Source organism: Peromyscus maniculatus, chromosome 1 (assembly GCF_049852395.1).
Source record: "Peromyscus maniculatus bairdii isolate BWxNUB_F1_BW_parent chromosome 1, HU_Pman_BW_mat_3.1, whole genome shotgun sequence".
NCBI classification, from domain to species: domain Eukaryota; kingdom Metazoa; phylum Chordata; class Mammalia; order Rodentia; family Cricetidae; genus Peromyscus; species Peromyscus maniculatus.
In genome coordinates this window covers 172,468,841-172,490,344 of record NC_134852.1, presented here as the reverse complement: position 1 = coordinate 172,490,344, position 21,504 = coordinate 172,468,841, and the positions used below count along the sequence as shown (strand labels likewise).

Genomic DNA, 21,504 nt, shown 5'->3' with positions numbered 1-21,504 from the left:
ATTATAGGAAGAATATCAATGTTGTTATGGAAATGAAGCACAAATAAGTAATTTCAGTTGCCAGCTTTGCAAAGTTTGAGCATTTAGACACCTCACTTGAATTTTTCATTAATTCTATGATAACGTTCTTGCTTTAATGCTATCTATATTCTCCACAGTTTTATTTTCCTCATGATAACAAGAAGAAATGTTTACACAATAGAATTTTCTTCTTCAAAATGTAGTTTTTCAAAGTCAAGGGGAAAATAAATAGAATTTTCTTCTTCAAAATGTAGTTTTTCAAAGTCAAGGGGAAAATAATTTTGCTTTATTGTTTGACGTCTTTATCAGTTTGAAAGCATCATCTCTGTAATGGTAGCCTTGCCTCTCTCACCATCCCTTCTACTTTTCTAGGTAAACTTACCACTTGGTATTGTTTGGCCATGGATCTTGTCTGCCCAGCCTGCGCAGTACTTCAGTGCCTTTATGCAGCCTCCTAGATCGGACAAGTATGCATGGGCAAAGACTTTCCCACCATTCATGGACTCCATTGTCTAAAAACCAACACAAACCACAGGGTACAGTCTCAGCAAGAATATTAGATTAGGAACATTGCTCAATGGAGCTGGAGAGATGGCTCAGTGGTTAAGATTGTGGACTGCTGTTCCAGAAAACCCAGTTCAATCCCAGCACCCACATAATAGCTCACAATCATCCACAATCCTAGTTACATGTGGTATTATGTCTCCCTTCTGAGAGCAGCAGTCACACACATAGTACACAGATACACAAGGACCAAACACCCATACATATGAAATAATTTAAAATAAAAATGAATGACCATATACTCATGTTTGAATGAGCAGCATAATTGGACTCTGAAATTTACTAATGAGAGTAAAAAGAAGATGTAAAAGTAGGAAGTAGGTAGCATGGAGGCACAAGGAGGAATTTGTAGGAAGTAGTTGTGGATGGATATGATCAATATCCATTTTATAAATGTATGGAATGTTATAAAAATAAAAAATGAATTAAAAGAATATATGGTCAACATTTTCTGTAGTTATGTAAGAGAGCTTTGTAGTTATATGGAATCTCAAATGATCTTGACTAAACTGGTTTTAAAACAGAGTGCAATAACTTGTTTATGGTCATACAGCAAGGTCCTGGTAGGAAGGACAATGAGATTCTGATTGTCTGACCCTGTGCTCTTTGTGTCACATTCTGAATTCCTTCCAACTAAGCTGTGTCTATACAGTAGGCACAGTTTCACAGGTGCACAGCTGTGATGATGATTTGAAGCCTCCTTGTCATATGAGAGTTCTAACAGGATCTCACTTGCCAGCCAATGGAAGAGACAATTTAGTGTTTGCAAGTATTCTTGATGCCTGAGTTATCATTGTCATATTCTTCACAGATAAAAAGGGTGTTCATCCACACTTAACACTTACATCTTTCACCATGGATTTATGGATTTTCCTCAGCAGTTTTCAATGACTGTTGTTTAGGCAACATGGTCATAACTATTTGGATAGTCAGAATATAAAGTTCCAGGCTTTCTAGGATTGCAGTGTTTTCTCTTCCTTCTCTTTTTATTCAGACTATAAAGGTCTCCTTGGATTCCTACATTCTACATGTTGATCATCCAATAGCTAAAGCTCTTCCTCCTCCGATTTATATTGTCCATTCTCCAAGAATCTACACCCACCTGATTTTATGTGTCTGTTCTTCATCTTCTGCAACATTTCAAATCGGCAGAGGCAGTTAAAACTTTTCACACCATAGACAAATGAGAGAAGGCAAGTTTTGGAAAACTTCTTTCTTTTTTGTAGAATATTGAGGGGGTGTGGTTTTGGAAAACTGCTTTCTTTCTATAGAATATTGAGGGGGTGTGATTTTGCCGCAGCAACTATTGACAGCATTTTTTTTTCATATTTTGAAGAAATTCAGCATCTTTGTGGCAATGATGATTTTTTTTTACCCCTGCAAAAAATGGTAATGCTTCTAGTAAAATGAAGATAATAAAATGTAGTCTGGAATCTAACTGGGAGCCATGTCATTTTCAGTTGGATTTACTAAAATGCATAACTCAGACATGTACTTCTATTCATATTCTATGCTGACATATCTAGCCACAGAAATGAAAAAGTATAGGCACCCCAAAATGATTCTACTCAATGTTAAACCTGGTTTCTATTTTGTTAATTCTTTTACACCCATGAAAATGAAAATCACTTCTCTTTGTTATGACATTGTCAGCAGGTATATGGCAGGAGAAGGAGGCATTGTAAAAAATTTTGGGGTGGATATAAATAAAATTTGTTTTAGAACAATATTTTCACACTTTTAACAGATTCATGGATTTCCCCCTAAAATACTTCATGATGAGTGAATTTGAGAAATCAAAGACATTGTTAGGAACATGTGACCATGGCAGGGGCTCTGAGAAATTCTAGAGAAAAGGCAGGATGTTTGTCCATGTGCTCTCTTAAGTAAATCAACTGGCTAGTTTGAGCAGTGAGTGCTCTTGGGAACTCTCCTGTGGATCCTGTTGTTGGCATTGGTTAATACTCACAGCCAGCAGCAGACGATCTCTTTCTATTAAGTCAGCCAGCTTGTTCAGCAGGCGCCCCCTCTCTGAAGCATCCATGGTGCGCCATGGGGAGCCGATCTGAAAAGCCTGTCGTGAAGCCTTCACGGCCTTGTCAACATCTGCCTGGAAATCACACAGCATTCAATTCAGGATGTTCAAAACACTAGATGTGCAACCACCATGTCACAACTTCATGAAGTAGAACACAGTCCTCACAAACAGAAGCTAGGCCTATGTTAGCCCAAAGTCCAGAACATTCCACACACAGCACCACAGTATGCTGGAATGGATTCTCTTGAGTAATCGAGTAATATTTATAATAAACTCCAATAGTCTATCAAATAGTTAAACTCCTATTTAGAATAGAGAGACTGTGTTTTCATAGTTGTTACTTCACCTTATTGTAATAGGACACCGAGTGTTTATTTTATTTGAAATAATATTCTAGTTAGTTTATACACACTAGCTTATTTGATTTAGAAGTAAAGGAAACTATCTCCTTTACCAAATTATGAATTAAAGTACCAAATTTTGATACATTCACACCATATCTCAGTGGAAATGAGGGCTTATAGTATACATAGTGCATTGGTCTGCATGTGAAATGTTGACTTTGGCTCAAATGTTTTAACAGTTGCCACTCGTAGGGTTAGCACTGTTTTGAGAGGTTGTGAGACCTTATAGACACAGAAGTGAGAGGCAGGTGTGGAGCCACAAGGCATGGCCCATGGGTTATAACCAGGATCCAGTGGCATCTTGAGATCTCTTTCCACTTTCTGGTCCAGTAAGACACATGGGGTCCTGGTACCCTGCTCCTGCCACTGTGTTCTCTTCCTTTCCATCACCGTCAGGAAGGACTGTTCCCTTTCCAACTGTGAGCCCACAAATCCTCCTTCCTGAAAGTTGCTTCTGTCAGCTATTTTGCAAGATTGATAAGAAAAGAATGACCAGCTTGCCCTTCCCACACTAAAGGAATGTGTGCATGTTTACAGTAACAGCAAAGTTATTCTTTACTCTTTTATTGGAACTCTGTGAGGGTGGACAGGCTAAAGCATCTCCAGAGGCCACGGAAGGTATCTATTAGTTGAGAGCTTGAGCTGAGCCTGAAATACTTTTCTCCCTATCAGCAAAGGAATAAAATGTGATGCATAACAAGACATCCACAGCCAGCCAGGCTCTTAGTACAACCCACTCAGCCACTTTAGGTTATTCAACAATTCACCATAAGGTCTTTCCCTTGGCTTCATTTTCTCTGTCAGTAAAATGAGGGACACATCTGTTCCATATTATTATTTGAGATGAAAGGAGCTGCTTAGTATAAATGTATGAGAACTTTATTTCAAACACAATACTAGGTGTGGAATTATGGTAGAATAAAGAAACAACATCTAAAATACAGCATGGCCCTGAGAGATGGCTCACTTGAGTACAGGCCCTTATTGCCATGCCTTACATCCTTAGTTCCAGCTCTAACACTCACATGGTAGAAGGAGAAAACCACCTCTAACAAGTTGTCCTCCAATGTCCACATGGGTGCCATGATGCCTGGGCACCTGTGTGTGCGTGTGTGTATGTGCATGTGTGTGTGTGTGTGTGTGTGTGTGTGTGCACGCGCACACGCATATGTCCATGCACACACATAGTAAATAAATATTTTTTGTTTTGTTTTGTTTTCTGAGACAGGGTTTCTCTGGGTAGCCCTGGCTGTCCTGGAACTTGTTCTGTAGACCAGGCTAGCCTCAAACTAACTAACAGAGATCTACCTGCCTCTGCCTCCCAAGTGCTGGGATTAAAGGTATATTCCACCACTGCCTGGCTCATAAATGAATATTTTAAATGTAATTAATTTTCAAAATTTCATCTATAAGACTGTCATTGTGTGGAACCCCATAAATCCTACAGGCCAGTGGACTGCATCTTTATTTAAGAGACTTAATTCTGAGAATGAGAATATTAAGAAGGAGACCCTCCTATATTTTTGAATTGCTTACACTTAGCTGAACCTGTTTTGCCTTCACCTTGGAGAGTCATGGAAGGCTATATTAATATCACCTTCCTCAGAAAGCATTCCATAAGACATTGAAGAAGTCTACATGTCTGCAAACTGCGTTGGAAATAAACCATGTCATAGTATAGGTGATCCTGCATTTATGAGAGCTACAGACTGAAAATATGTTAAATGCATTCAGTACACAGTACACAACAAACATCACAGCTTGACCTAAACTACCTAATATGGGACTGTCTTCCTTAACAAGTATTGGATGTGTCATTTCTTGTGTTAAACTCAGTATGCTGTGGGTTACAGAACTGATAGCTTACCCACAGGACTGTGTGGCTGTTGGGGAGTCCCATAAGCATCACAAGAGACTATTGTACTACAAAGCCTGGAAAGAGTCCAATTTTCAAAACAAAATGTCCAGTTTCTATTGAATGTGTTTTGCTTTCCTATCCCTGGTCTACATAAATAGTTTCAGGACAGCCAGGGCTGCCCAGAGAAACCCTATCTTGAAAAACAAAAACAAAAATAAACAAAAAAACTTAAAAGTAATAAATTAAGGTTGTAAAATTATCTGTACAACCATATAAATCAAAGACCCTATTTATTTATGAATGGGGCAGGAAGAATCCTTTTAGAAGTACATCTTGCTTTAAACAACTGAATGTTTAAAGTTACACACTAATACTTGTTTACTATACTACTTTACACACTAGTGTCGAATCTTTTGAAGAATAATGACTACGTAGAATTAAGCACATGTAGTTTTTGCTTTGTTCCATTGAGAACAATGTATATTTTGGGTATCATGTTAACCATATTATTGCTTATATTTAGATTTTGTTTTGTTTTACAACAAATTTTCTAAGTTTTTCCCAAGGAAATCCAGAGAACACTGTTTGGAGAAGAAAAGAAAAAGCAGACATCAAAAATCTGCATTTTCCCATGTGATCTATGGATACTTTAACACATACACACACACACACACACACACACGCACACGCACACGCACACGCACACGCACACGCACACGCACACGCACACGCACACACACACACGCACACGCGCGCACACACACACACACATCCTTCTATGTTAGACCCGTGAGATGCAGCTCTGGTGTGGATCCTTCTGTTTTAGTGTTATGTCATTGGCCTTTGCCAAGTATGAGTTGTCTTGAGCCTCCTCCCTCTCCCTAAGGGTGGATAGAAAATGGGTTTGAAATAAACCTTACCATTTAAGAAACCCTCCTACACAGAGCTATCATAAATACATTTGTTCTTATGTTTATATCATTTGGGTCATGACTCTCCTTCCCTCACATTGTGTATATAATCCTGTAAGGCCATAAAGAAAGTAAGGACCGTGAAATTTTAGTGAAAAAAAAAAAACCAACAACAACTCAGCTTTGAATTCTGATTTTTTCCTTTTAACCATGTAAGATTTGAGGAATTCAAACACCTGTGTGTCTTCCTAGCATTCTAATTATAGGTTGGCTAATGATAGGACCCTGAGGTAAAGATTTTGTTCTGAAACATCATTAAATTGGAGGAACATGCAACCAAACTTCGCCTTATCATTTTATAAATACATCCTTCCCTCAGTATCCAGGAAGAACCGATTCTCAAGTCCTGGAAAGATAGTCTAAAATCATAGATGTTAAATTTATGTAGAATTTGCATATAACCCACAGACCCTTTAGGTTGACTCTAATTTATTTCTGATACACAAAACAAGGCTAGGTAAATAATAGTTGTACTCTATTAGAGAATAATAGCTAAAAAGGCCTGTGAACTCAGTGTCCACACAGCTGTGATACACTGCATCACATTGTCTACATCAGCAGCTACACCTTCTGATCCCAGGGCGGTTTAATTTACCAACATGTGGATGCAAGTGGTCTACTCTACTCTAAAGTAAGACACATTGTTTGAAGTTCATTGCTTTTGTTCAGGAACAGTTGTCTCACATTTTCTATGTGAATGACATGCTAAGTATTCACTAGAGGGAGACAACTGTGGTTCCAAAAGAGAAACCAACATGAAAGTGACTACAGTATCCTAGACCATTCTAGCATGTTCTTTCAGCCTTTGCTGTCCTCTTCCACATCAGCTCTGTTGTTCCATACTGTCAGCAGCTTCCTCTACAAAGCTGATATCCTTCACTTAATTAATCTTATCACTTTCCCATTCATGTTTACACCTGCTTGCTTTATCCACAGTCCTAAGGTCAAGACTCTCCATTTGGTTTCAAGGTCCAACATTTTTTGGCCCCATTTTGCAGGTCAAGACTTCCTGTTAACCTTTCTCCTACTCAGTAGGAGCCATCCCTTCTCATCTTGGCTCCTGAAATTCTCCTTGAATAGTGAATGTTCTAGCAGCATGTCCCTTTACTTTTCAAAGTCCCACACAGTTTTCAAAGTCCTGGTTCAGTGTGTTAACCTAACACAAAAGTCACCAGAAACACAGCACACAGTAATTAAGAGCCTCTTACTGACATCCAGGAAGGAAAGTAAGTTCTTCATTGCCACAAGTTAGTGCTATAGACAGTTACCATGAACTTTTTCTATTTAGAATATCAACGAAATGGAAGTAACTTAAGTGTCCATCAACAAATAAATGGAAATGTGCTTCACATAGAAAACAGAATATTATTCAGTTCTAAAGAAAAATGAAATCAAGAAATCCACAGGAAAAGGAATGGATTTAATATATGTAATATTAAGCAAGGTCACTCAAGCTCAGAAAAAAAATTGCATATTCTTCCTCATGTGCTGTGGGATGGTCTGTATGTCAAATTGCTCTGATTGGTCAATAAATAAAACACTGATTGGCCAGTGGCCAGGCAGGAAGTAGGTGGGACAAGGAGGGAGGAGAATTCTGGGAAGCAGAAGGCTGAGACAGGGAGACACTGCCAGCTGCCGCCATGGCCAGCAGCATGTGAAGACACTGGTAAGCCACAAGCCACATGGCAAGGTATAGATTTATGGAAATGGATTAATTTAAGCTATATGAACAGTTAGCAAGAAGCCTGCCACGGGCATACAGTTTGTAAGCAATATAAGTCTCTGTGTTTACTTGGTTGGGTCTGAGTGGCTGTGGGACTGGCAGGTGACAGATTTGTCCTGACTGTGGGCCAGGCAGGAAAACTCTAGCTACACTCATGTGCAGATCTTAGCCTAGAATGCATAATGTTTGTGTGTGGACAGTTGTGTGTGTATAGAATGACATATAAAGGAGACAAAGAAAGTAATAAGAGTGAATGAGACAGCACAGAACACAGGCAAATGGACCCTTGAACCGTGAGAGAGGATAAACACTAACTCTTTTTTTTTTTTTTAATTTCAACTCTGCCATAGTCTTTGTGTTGGGTAAATCCACAAAAATATAGTTGATAGGGAGAGTGTGAAACCCCAAGTCAAGTTCCGTGGCTTCACAATGGCCCTTCTAACTGTGTAGAAATACACTGAGATGCATAGTTTGGGACTAGATAAGTTTCTTTTTGAGTGGTTTCCTTAATCTAGCTGTGTGAAGTTTTTCTTTGTGAGTTCATTTCAATAAAATAATTTAAGAAAGAGAGAGAGGCTTTAGGCTTCTGATACAAAGGCAAAATCTTTATAGCCCCCAAGTTGCTACTCCAATTAAGTATCATAAACCTTGAAATGCAGGTAAATAGACTTTATACATGAGAAACACAGCAGAAAATAGAGCCAAAATTTGATCGTATACTGACCTCCATATTTACTTGTTGTATCTCAGCCAGGGTGTCTAACAAAGCTGCTTTGGGCAGCATAGTCGTTGCTCACTGTATATCAGATGGCAAGATTTCTTGCTATTCTTTTAATAATATGCAAACTTTAATTATTTTTTTAGCTTTATTGCAAGTCTAACATGTTACCATATAAAGGCATGCATTTTGCCTTGTATAATTTATTTTTAAATATTTATATAGTTAACCATATATAGTCATGGTTCAACTGATTTCATTATGTATCAAAACTTTTGCATTACCTAATATACTAATCACATAAGGGTTTTTTTAAAAAATATGTTTTTTTCAAAGCTATTGTTATGTATATTTTTATTCAAGGACTGGCATTTCATATATATATATATATATATATATATATATATATATATATATATATATATATATATATATTAGCCAGACAACAAGATTAACTGGGATTTTTCTATGATAAAATGCTGTTGCCTTGGGAAAGTCAAATATTCCAGTTTTGAAGTCAGAGCCTGCAGGCTAAATGTATGCAGGCAGTTGGAATGAAAGTGAGAAAGCAAGAGCCTTCTTCATTCTAAGACCAGTTAAGGAGGTTCTGACTGCTTCCATCTCTCCTGGAATGTGCACCGGCACATTAAGTTCAGTCAGAGATGGAGAAAATAGCAATCAGACCAGCTTCCTTTCACACCTGTCTGAAGCACTTACTTTAGTGGACACTTGTTTTATCCATCCAATTATCAATTAGCTCATGCCCCAGGATTAGTCAGCAGCTCCTAAAGAAGCACTGAAGTGAAAAGAAAACACTTCCCACCCACAGGCATTCTTGGCTTTTGAACATGCATTTGCTCTGGCCCCTGCCCCACCACACTTGTGATACCATGAAAGGCAGGATATGGCCTGTTGGCAGCCCCATTCTGCTTGTGAATGGAATCTTCAAAACCTTTAGTCTTTGACCTCATAAGTCAGTCCAGCATACCAGGTTTCTTGTGACTGTGAACTTTACCAGGTTATGCTAGAGTGACTAAGCAATGCGAAACGCTGGTTATGAGATTCCTCACAAATTGTTTGAATGGAAATAATTCAAAAAAGACATTTTTAAATAATTTTTTTAAAAAAAGGAAACAGAAACAGGAATGTGGTTGTGAAGCAAGCCCCTGTTTATCACAAATACTTTATATTATTGACAACTGTCTTAGAAGACTCATCTGTCCCACCAATCAGATTGGCACAGTGACTTGGCTTGCAGCTTGCCTGGGTATGAATTCTTCTTCTTGATCTTTCTACAACAGGGGCAGTTGTCACTAAGGACAGAGCAGATCAGTACTCCCTGACCAGGCTGCTGGCATGGTCACCAGCTTTCCCATCTGTGCCTGAGGAAATGGTAAACCTCACTGATTCCCCCAGCAAAGTCTTCAGCTTGCCTGACCTGCCAAGGTTTCTACTGAACCCAGGCAGAGAATTTTGTTTTCCTGATGAGACCAACCCCAGTGTCAGAGCAAGATGTCCCCTAGGAGCTGAATGGTCAAGGCTTCAGTGTTAAAGCAGCAATAATATTTCTTTTTGTTAACTGACATCTACAGATTCATAGTCTCGAGTGTCATTTTTATCTACACGGAGAAGGCATAGGCAGTAGATGAGCTCGTCGTTTATCTATGTCTTACCGCATGTGAGGCTTAGGTTTCTGTTTCTTTCTTCCCAGTCTTGTTGGAGATACTCAGTGAATGAGGGTGGCATTTGAGGTAAAGCCATATTGTGTCTATATCAGCCTCAGGTAAAAAGCACTTATTCCTCCTTTTCTTAATATAGTAAACACACTTTCACTTCCTTCTGGGATTAGCTCACAGGCTTCTGGGTCACTGCTGGCACATAGTTGTGGATGGTAATCATCTCTCTGCCTAAGTTTGGTCTTCTAGAAATTCAGAATGATGCATGAGTGGATAAGCCAGTAGTTCCAATCATCCTTCCTTTGAACTAGTCCAAACCCATATTTTCCATTATGCATCTGAAGCCATTTCAACAAATGTATCACAACAGACACTGGAGAAGAGCCAGCCTCTTTCCTACAGAGAAGCTAGAAAACTACATGAAGAAGAGTTAGTGTATAGCCTTCTCTTCCGTGATAAATAGAAATTAACTCAAATGGACCAAGGACCTAAATGTAAACACACAACCATGATATTACTGAAAGAAAATGTGCAAAAATAATTTCAAGATACAGTCTTAGAGGGCAAATGGGTGAACAGACAGCTTGCAGGGGGAGATGTTAGACTGTTCTGTTCACCGTACAAATATTTGGTTTCCAGATTTTGTAAGGGACTAATATAAAGAAAAATATTCCAAATAATCTAATTTATTTATTTATTTTTTAAAGATTTATTTATTATGTATACAATGTTCTGTTTGCTTGTATCCCAAATAATCTAATTTAAATGGAAATTATCTCAAAAAGCATTGCTCAAGATGTGTAAATGGCCAACAGGAATATGAACCCATGTTCCCTTTGCTAGCTATTGGACAAACTCCAAACAAAATGAAAATCAATTGATATCCTCGTACTCTACTCCTAATGATTCTTAACAAAAATCAGAACATAAAAAGGACACACACTCTTGGGAGGTGTGGGAAAAAGAAACCCTTACATACTGCAGTGAGAATGTGGTTTTGCCACTATGCAGTATAGCATGAAGTTCCCTGATCTCCTTGTTCCAAAATCAATGATTTTCAATAAAATAACTTGATAATACATTGTTCTAAAAGTCCTATATCAACCTTTAGCCTCACTTAGCAAATGTGCAAGAACAACTGTAAGCTTATAAAATATTTCTCTTATTTATCCCAAGATGGATTCCTTTCTATGAGTCTGTCTGCATAGTGAATCTAGACACTATTTCAAGTGAAAAGCAGCCAAGGAAAAATAGCTTGAAAAAAAAAATCAGCACCTCATCCAAGGCATCCACTGATGGTGTTTGTCTTATGCCAAGGACAAGGGAACATTTACCCAACTGCCAGAGCAGCCATATTTTCATGTCCTTCTTTGAGCCTACACTGGGTTTTGAGCTCAGAACAGTGAGAAGCAAATTGGACTTGTGGGTGCTGGAACTTACCTTGTCCCCTTCTTCCACATGACAGATGACCTCCTCAGTTGCCGGGTTAAGGACAGGAAATTTCTTGCCACTCACTGAGTCATGCCATTCATTGTTTATGAAGATCTGTGGAGATACAGAGAAAGCAGATAAAAACACTTAAATATGCAGTAAGTTTGAGGCTTTTTAAAGTAGAGTTGAAATATGAGATGATGCCTACACATTGCATGTCTCTCCCTGTCTCAAAATGCCCATAATTTGTTTCATTTAACATGTAATAAACATACACACAAATATGTGTGCATACTAAGTAGAAAAAAAAGGTGATTTTTCATCTTGACCTTTGGTTCCAGTCCCTGAGCTCAACCCATGAGTTCACCCTACTTCATGGTTCAGTCACCAGGTCTTCCTCTTCTCTACTTTCCTTTATTAGGTTCTCAGTTGGAGCCTCACCATTTTCATGTTTTACTTTAAACCAGTTTGGCAGCATCCCTTCATGACCTGTTGACTAGTTGCTCCAACTGAATGTAATTTGTTGCAAAGTAGTACATATCTCCTACTACACAATTAGTATGTTCTTCTCTGTGTTAAAGTTAGATATTCATAGCCTATGAGATTGCAAACCAGACTAGGCATTTTAATTGGCCTTGAAAATTATCAAGAAATTCACTCACCATCAATAATAACCTGTCTTATTTCTGCCATAGGAATTGCACTATACCTCAGATTTTCATAGATAAACTAAGAGATCTAATGTCTCATAATATGTAGATAGACTCATAATTCCACACCCTTTTTGAAAAATTATAATTTCACTTAGACATAAAGGAAAAGTCCCATGCTAAATTGACCACATTTTGTTATGCTGTTGTGAGAGCAGCTAGTTCTGGGTCCTCTTGTCCTCAGCTGGTGAGTTCTTAGTGATAGCCCTGCCATAGGTGACTTATGACCCATGATTTCTTTTGGGGAAAGAACCATTATAAAATGTGCATGCCATTTTGATATTAGAATCATGCATCTAAACTGTACACTGCTCCTTCATACTAAAGTCAGTAGATGCTTCAGAATAATATTGAAGTTTATCTGGTAGGCTTCAGATAACTGAAGAGGTAGGCTTTGGATAACCCTGTGACCACCCATGACTCAGCATTATTCAGATTTAACCTTTAATACCAAAGAAAACTGCAAGTCCAGTGTTTGTTTAGCTTTATTTATATAACCAAATCTGGAATGACCACTTTAAATTTTTTTATTGAGTTGTTTTCTTTGCCAATTTCATTCAAGTACACAGTACACTCTGATTAGTGCAACTCCTCACTTCTCTAACCTTTCAACACTTCCATTAATCCTCCCAACCTATCTGTACACCCTTTCTTATGCCCATGGTTTTTACTTTATTTTATTTGTTTATTTGTTTGAAATCTGAATTTAACAAAGATCATTTGCGTGTCCATGGATTTGAAATTATCCATTAGGAGCATGATGGGCTCACCATTGAATATAAAAGTGACAGCGATGACTGCCCTATCCCTAGAATCCATCAGTTGTCAATAATTCAACAGAGAGGCACAGGGACCAGTAAGTAAATCCTTCCCAGATCCATGACTGCTGATAGGCCAAGTCTCATGTTGTCTCATTGTAGATAGTCACAGCTGCTGTTGGATCATGACTACACTGGCTGTGCCATGCAAAAATGATCACCATTTTGATCAGAGAAATATTTTGTCAAGTAATGACCAGGTATGAAACATATACCATGGAAGATACTGTGAGAAAGCGAGAAGTATTTTAAGTATAGCTCTGCTCCTGGAGGTTCATACTCTAAGAAGAAAGAATTTCTAATCAGTATCAGTCAGTAAACTGAAGATCTGATTAGCCAAAGTAGCAATTTCATCAGTAAATTTCATGGCAAGACTTGTGGAAGAAAGGGGTGTGGAATTAGGACAATGCATAGACCAAACCTGAGATACTTATAGCCCAGTAAAGGGGTTCACTAGAATCAAGTTGAAATGAAGTAAACATGTAGTGGACTCTGATGCCCAGAGAGGAAAATTTGAGCTACTGAATTCTAGACTAAAAAGTATGTATTAGGAACTAATTAAAATAGCCAATACTGACATGAACTGGAGCAATCTGATCTAGAGGATTCTCCCAGAAACTACTTCTGTAAGCTAACAATGAGCTCATAAGGCTAGAGAGCAAATATCAGTGTCACCCATAAAGTAGGACTCAGTAGTCTGCCATTACATGCATTCTCCACCAGACATATCAGCATTAAGACAGAACTCAACATAAACTATATAATTACCAATGTATCTGTAACAATTAGACTTGCAACATCTTTTCTTTCCTCTGTTATTAGTTATAGTGAATTTATTGGTATGACCTACCATAATGCTCTCTCTTTCTAAGTTGTCTTAGACTTACATTTTTATTGCCTTCTAGCTACTTGTAAGAACAAATATATTTGAATAACTACCCTTCCTATAATTATATTAAATGGGTATATGTGGAAATTTAGTTCAATGAATGTTTATTATAGTAATTATTAAACCCATTTTAGCCTGTTAAATGTCCTATCATGGAGAGAACTATACTTTCCATTTGTTGTTTGCTCTTGATGTGTTTGGTGGATAGGGATGATACTATTAAAATAAAATATTTTGTCACATTTAATCATTAACTGTATTATAATTTTGAATGCACTCATGGTGCTTTATAGTATTGTATATGTACAAGAGATGTTAAGCCTAAGTTCACAGAAATCACTGGAATTTCAAAGCTGTCATTTGTAATCTTGGAATTCCAGGACTTTTATTTTAGTATTTTTTTTTAATCTGATGAAATAATCAGTAAGAGTTTTTTAGTTGTCTCTGTAGATTTTCCCATCATGATCTTGACCCCTCCTTTCTCATGTAATTCCTCTTCCCTCTCTTCTGCTGGACTCTCAGAGCTTGGCCTGTGCATGGTTGTAGATGTCTACATCTACTTCCATCAGTTACTGGATGAAGGCTCTATGATGACAATTATGGTATTCACCAATCTGATTACCAGGGTAGGCCAGTTCAGGCACCCTCACCACTGTTGATAGTTGTCTAATCTTACTGAACCAGCTCAAAGCAACTCATGAACTTCAGACCCACAGCTGTGGAACCTTCATGGGACCAGACTAGGCCCTCTGCATATGGGAGACAGTTGTATAACTGGGTTTGTCTGATGGGCTTCTGGCAGTGGGATCAGGATCTATCCCTGGTGCACGAGCCGGCTTTCTGGATCCTATTACCTATCGTCAGATACCTTGCTCAACCCTGATAAAGAGGGGAGGGACTTGATCCTGCCTCAACTGAATGTACCAGGCTTAGCTGTCCCCTCATGGGAGAATTTACTCTGTTGGAGGAGGTGAAGAGGGGTGGGAGGGTAGCTGGGGATGTGTGTGTGTGGAGGAAATGGGAGGAGGGATGAGTGATTGGTAAGTAAAATGAATAAAAAAAAATTAAAAAGTGTTTTAGGCAACGTAAACTTGATTTATATATTTCTACTTTGCATTTATCAAATTAAAAATAATACACATACCATCTTCCTATTTACTGGTGTAGTTTAGTGTCCCAACTTAAAAAAAAAAAAAAAAAAAAAAAAAAAAGATGCCTATTCAGAGTCAAAGTTTTTAAGTCTTCCTGTACTTGGTGAAAGACAATTTTAAATAAGAAATTTCTATACTCTGGTTTCTCTTCAGACTGTTTAAATCTTTCTCCTTTTACCAAATATGAACTTTCTTCAAAATATTTCTGATTTAGATCAAAATGAGTTTTATTAATGGGCATAGGAAATATCTTCTCTTCTGATATGTTGGTATGAGATTTGGTGGTCTATTTGCTCTCAACTTCCTCTGACAAAGTGACCTAAATTCAAGTTATCTCTGCACAATGGTAACTGGGATATCAGCTCAAAGTCCTTATAATGGAAGTCAATGTTTTTGTAGTCGCTGAGAATGTATAAAAATTGTATTTTTGATGTACAAAGTATTTTTAAGATTTTCTAAGGGAGAAAAATCCTAAAAAATCAGTCCCCACTCCAGATCACCTATGTATGTTGCCAACTCTGAAAGGCAGGGACACAGTATAGAGAGTGATGGGTGGTGATGTCAATGTGTAGGGAAGTGCTAAATATTATAATGTGTATATTTTCTCATCATTTAAAACCTGAAAATGTACCACGACAATGGGAAATGATGAAAATAAGAAGATGAAAAGCAGGGTAGAATTAACAAGAGGAAAAGTGAAACACATCAAGTGGATCATAAACATTAAAGGGGGGGGGCTAGATTTCTCACAACTAGTTTTAACCTAAGCCCTGAGGCAGCAAAGCAAAATCTTGTGATTCAAAATTGAGCAGGTAAAAGGAAATGAGAGAAGAAATATCATAAGGTAGGAAACTATCTGCCGTCAAGGGGGTGAAAACAAAGTGAGAGCAGCCAACATAAATGGGGAGAAATGCAGACTTCCTTCTGTTTCTGTTTTACATGATTCCCTTGCTAGTAATGTAACTGCCTAGTCATTTGCGCATTTACTTTGAGTTACATCATCTCTAAGTCCAATGGATGACAAAATTATATATATATATATAATAAATGTTCTGAATCATAATTAATCTATAGAAGCATTAAAAGGTTCTGTGTATCTTTCTTTCCTCCTTAACAGTATTAGGCCCTCTGCCCTCTACAGAAAACACCAAGGTAGAGCAGAGGCATTAACTTAGGGTGGATTGCTCTTCAAATGGGTCTACCACACTCTCTGAATGTTTCTCACATAGCCTTCTCATTTTGGAAAGGAGCAAGTGAAAAATTCAGTAGGTATACTCTATGCTTGAAAAGCCATGTGAACAGTCTTTAAGAAATGGAAACAATAACTTTCAAAGGTTATGTGCTATTTGCTTTAGGATTTGTGTTGAGGTTTTCTTGAATGAGATTTGAATATCACTGTCTTTAGTAGTCAGGGAGAAAAGGGTGGCATATATAAACACATCATCTGAAATGGTACAATCCATCATCTTTATATTCTGGTTTCATTCATTCATTCATTCATTCATTTATGTTTTTTCAAAACACAGCTTCTCTGTGCTCTGTGTAATTGCAACTCTCTCTGTAGACCAGGCTGGTCTTGAATTCACAGAGATCCACCTGCCTCTGCCTCCTGAGTGCTGGGATTAAAGATGTGCACCACTACCACCCAACTGGTTTTGTATCTTAAGAGCTGGGTAGCCTTGAAGAAGTCAGCATGTTCTCTGAGCTCTGCTTCCCAAGCTTGGAAACAGGAACTTAGTAATATTTTCTGGTTTCTTCCAACTAGTTACTTATTAATGTCAAATGAGATAAACACTGTATTAAGTAATAAATTACAGATTTTACTGGCATTGAAAATTGAACCATTTCAGGACTCTAGGGTTCATCTTTGAAAGAATAGTTCGGGAAGAAACCAATAATAAGTGTTAGACTTATAAGTATCAAATTAGACCTATTTGTACCAAATAATAAGTGTTAGACACTATCTACTTTCCAGAAACTGTTACAGGCCACAGGAAAATATTATAAGAACTCAGCTGGTTATGGCAAAGTCACTACCTGAAGCGATCAAGGAATTTCTTCAGAGAAGCCAAATTCCAAGGAGCTTTTGGTGTTACTTGGCTTGTTATGTATCAGCTGTCTTCTATTATTAAAATCATGTGTGCTTTCATAGTTTTTCCAATTGATTTTTCCCTAAGAACTACTAACAGTGTGGACTAATCACTCTCTGGACATAGACATTCAAGGTATTTGGAGAACAGCCTCAGAAAAGGCTTCCTTCCCCCCAGCCCACCTGTCTCTCTCCTTTCAGCTATCTCTTTTAGCCACATTCTAGAACTAACAGAAATATAAGTCCAGTTCACCACAAACTAGTCTCCTGATTTAAGATAAATTCCACAAGGAGACACCACCTAGGTCAGGTGGACGTTAAGTAATAGCTTTACACAATTTAGCTCAGACCCTCCTTTCTTACAGCCTTACTAACTTTATAGACCGCTAACTTCTTACCTGACCACTCCTAGGAATATAGACTGAACACATGAATTTCTGTTTTGATATACTAACTGATATCAGCTCTCAGCTGACTTTCTCCCTTAACCACTCCATTTTCAGGTCGTAAAAGAAAGCCTGACAATCACTGCCTGAGGAAACTCTTACCTGCCTTTATGACCTTGCAGGAATTCAGACCTGGTGACCTGGCTGGAGGGGAGGGTTGTGATTGTTTTGGGTATAAAACTGTAAAGCTAGAGACTGAAAAGAGAATTGAGAATCAAAGTGAATGGGAATTAAAGTGAATGAACTAAAGAGCTCGGCATGCTGAGATTCTATTTTCCGGAAAATAGTCATCACCATTTGTAGTTTCTCTCCCGAGCCCCTGGGTTGTGTAATATTAAGGCTGGTCCCTCTAATATTATACAAGAATAAACTACTTATTTAATTCTCATAGCCACTTTCCAAAGTAGCATCTTTATTAAGTGCTAATTCATAGATAGAAAAATTCAAGCCGAAGCAGATTAAAGCTTGGCCATGGTTAGATTAAGAAATAAGTACGGACTCTGAAAATTGAATTCAAGTCTGTCTTATTAGACAACTATATATCGCAGAAATTCAGCTATTTGTTCAACTGCTTCTAAACACTGCGAAAATAAAATATAGTTTTAATCAGAAGTTAGAAAAGACTTTTCTAAATGAAGGCAGCCATAGCACAGACAGCTTTATCTTGAAGGTAGTTCTGCCCCGCTTTGAGCATCAATATTTCTCCTGGACTCCACCAGCCATGCAGTCAAAGAAAGCACTCTCCGAGCCCATGCACTTTCCTCTTCCACTTTACCTCTTTCACAAATCTTCTCAGCTTTTCGCTTTCCTGTTTTGAGAACACTCCACCACTGAATGTATTCTAGCTACTTGTTTGCTGCCCTATCAATCCATTAAAAATATCATTTCTTGAGACAATAACCATATTAGCATTCTAATATCTAATTATGGAACAATCACACAACAAATGTATTAAACAAAGGATAAGGGAACACTGGAAAAAGGATGAGAAAGTGGGAGAAATTAAGGAAAACAGGGAGGAGTTATTTGAAATCCCAACTAGCTTGATTTTGTAAATTGTAAAAATTTTAAGAGATAAAAGGTGGAGCTAACTAAAAATCTTAATATTCCAATTGTGCCTAGCACAGAAAATTCAATTGTTCATACTTCTTTGTACATATATATGTGTATACACACACATGCACACGGATGAGAGAGAGAGAGAGAGATTAATGAAACCAGACATCTAAGAAGAAAATCACCTGTTGTAACCAAAATTTCATCCATAATGCTTGGAGTAATGCAGCTCACATGGAAAGTGTGCACCTGTGTCTCAGCTTCTTCCTCACGGTTTCTCCAAGCCCAGACATTCCTTTTCTGTTCAGTGAACAGAACTGTTTCCTTCGGCCCTCTCTATTGTCTCCTTTCTCTCAAAACTGGTGGCCAATAGCTTCCTATGGTCTGAAAGAAGCATCCTGGAAAGCTCACAGTCAGTACCCTCCAGGATTTAGGAATGGGCAGATAAAAGTCAGAGCAAAAAAGTGCACATTATATAATTTCTATGTCCCTAAGTCATGGCAGTGGCCATAGCAGCATGGGGGTGCAGCTAACCAGCATTCAAGGTCTAGATTTGTCATTTATAAGCTGTGTAGGTTTTTATTACTCAGCCCCTTAGATTCTTCATCTCTATAAAAGAAATCATAGCTTCCAGGAGGGCTGCTGTGAGCAAATAAGTGAAATTATCATAATACATTTTGGTTGTAATTATTTACTCTGTGCATGAGATATCGCTAGCAGGTGAAAATGTCGTTTGAGCATGAAAAACTATAAGTTAAGGAGTTATATTCAATAATTACGCTAATTATTCATGAAGTTTGAGCCCTATGTGAAAATGTTTGTTGTCTTGAATTTCCCATTATTTATTTGTAAAGGAAGGTGTGTGACATGAGAAAGAAAAATTGGAATTAGCAAATCCTCTGAGAGAAAAAAATCTTAGGACCCTAAAAGTCTGGGTAAACCTGGGAACTTCACATTGGTGCTTGGGTGAAACAATGATGTAAGAGAGACTAACAGAAAAAGTAGGAGAAAACAGGAGAATGGCACTGTGGGAACAGACCTGGGAAGCCAATCCAAGAAATTCACAGGACTGTGATTGCTAGTGTTAGCCATTCCCCACGAGCCAGGCTCTGCCTCAAGTGCTTCTTAATCACTAAATGCCGTGAGTGTTTCCACCTCCAGGAAATGGGACTCCTCATAATCCTATATCAATTGTAAGAAAGCAGAGGCAGGAGGAGGTGACAGAGTTTGATGAGGAGTCTTGTAACTTTCAAAGGAGCTCTTCATGCAAAAGCTCAGTAGCAGGAATGCAGGGCACATGTGGCATTTTCTCACAACTCCTGGGTGGGGCGGTAACAAAGGCAGGGATGTGATAGGGGCTTTTGTATTGTCCTGCAAGATAGTTCATCAACTTTAAGTTTCATTTCATCTACCCCATCATAAAGGAACTAAACTAGAGAACAGTCCTAGATGCATCAGTGAGTTTTGGGGTTTGGAGAGAAATACTCAAGGTTAAGATTATGCAGCTGTTGGACTATAGCTGATATTCTTTTAGTTTTTGTTATTAATTGCTTATTGTTTTCTCCTCTCCCAGCCCCAAACACCAACCTGCTTTAGAAAATAATAAAGAAAAAAAGCAGTAGGGGAAATAATATATAAATTGTGACACTGGTCAAGAGAGGTGTTTGGACAAATACTTCTAACCCCTGCCTTTCATGCTTTGCAACCAGGTGCTAACAGCCCTTGTTTCAACCCCTCTAGGGAATGCAAATCTAATACAATTCTTCAGTAGCACACAGTAAAAGGAACATGCACAGACATAGAGAAAGCTCCCCACTGAGATTTAATGGCATACATAACTGGTGTCCTGCCAAGTGTGAAAATGCTGTAACCAGCACATCAAATGGTATAATGCTTACTGAGTAGACCAGAATTATATAGAACATACAGGGAAAAAATCAAAATTCACTGAGTGATGTTGCTCATTATTAACTAGAGAAGTATTTGAATACCAAACAAATGCATTCCTGACTCTTAAATACTTAGGCCCATCCTTCTCCCTCGGTTCCTTATGCAATGTCTTTGCAGTAAAGAAGTTTCAGTCTGGAAGCATCTGTGTTAAGGGACTTCCGATTCTGTCCTTGTACTTGGAACTTTAAGGAATGCTTCATTTGTCTAGTACTTTCATTTTTGTGCTTCCTTTTAACAAATACTAAATTAAACTTAACTCAGTGGGAAAATATTTCACTTAAAACTTCCTTGAGATACACACACACACACACACACACACACACACACACACACACACACCACAGACTCAGCAAAGTTAATAGAAGACAAATTAAGTAAAGAATTATAGGGCATCCCAACTACCAAAATCTATTCCAAGCTGGGATCATGTAAACTAAACTCTTCATAGTGATTAAATTGTAATGATATAAAAAGTGTCAATAATCCAACCTTCATGAAACACTAGGTGTACAGATTTTGACAAGAATTTCTTTCAAACAAGAAAAAGTGAGTGAGTGAGGGCGATTGAAATATGTGGTGTGTACACACATTTGACATTTGTGAGGGTTTGGAGCTTGTGGACTCACCAGAGTTTGCATCTACCAATTTGACAAAAAAAAAAGAAAAGAAAAAAGAAAGAAAGAGAGAGAGAGAGAAAGAGAGAGAGAGATGGAGACAGAGACAGAGAGATAGAGAGACAGAGAGAGAAGAAAAAGAATAATCTAAATTGAAAAGCATTTTCTTTCTTTTAAAAGTTTGCAAAATCAGGCTTAGTACATTTCTAGCTGCTCCTCAGCCATAATCACAGCTCATTCCTCTCTGAAGACCTTGAACTAAGGAAAGAGCATATAAGCCAGGCAGCTCCCACAGTTGATGTGCTCAGGAAAATGCAAAAGGCTTCAATGTTTCAAAGCCACCCAAGTTCATGCATAAGGAAATAAATGTACAAAGC

At 38.0% G+C, this 21,504-nt stretch overlaps 1 protein-coding gene across 3 annotated transcripts in view; it reads right to left on the bottom strand.

Annotated features, from left to right (window-relative positions):
* Positions 1–21,504, bottom strand: part of LOC102922906 (aldehyde dehydrogenase 1A1) — a 126,729-nt gene that overhangs the window by 23,580 nt on the left and 81,645 nt on the right. For all 3 annotated transcript variants that reach the window (XM_042261686.2, XM_006985412.4, XM_076561063.1), the window contains 3 exons: positions 11,414–11,518; positions 2,555–2,695; positions 404–533 (listed from right to left, as the gene is read on the bottom strand). In XM_042261686.2, the coding sequence (XP_042117620.1) occupies positions 404–533; positions 2,555–2,629 (205 nt within the window). In that variant the 5' untranslated portion in view covers positions 2,630–2,695; positions 11,414–11,518. The remainder of the gene's footprint in view (positions 1–403; positions 534–2,554; positions 2,696–11,413; positions 11,519–21,504) is intronic.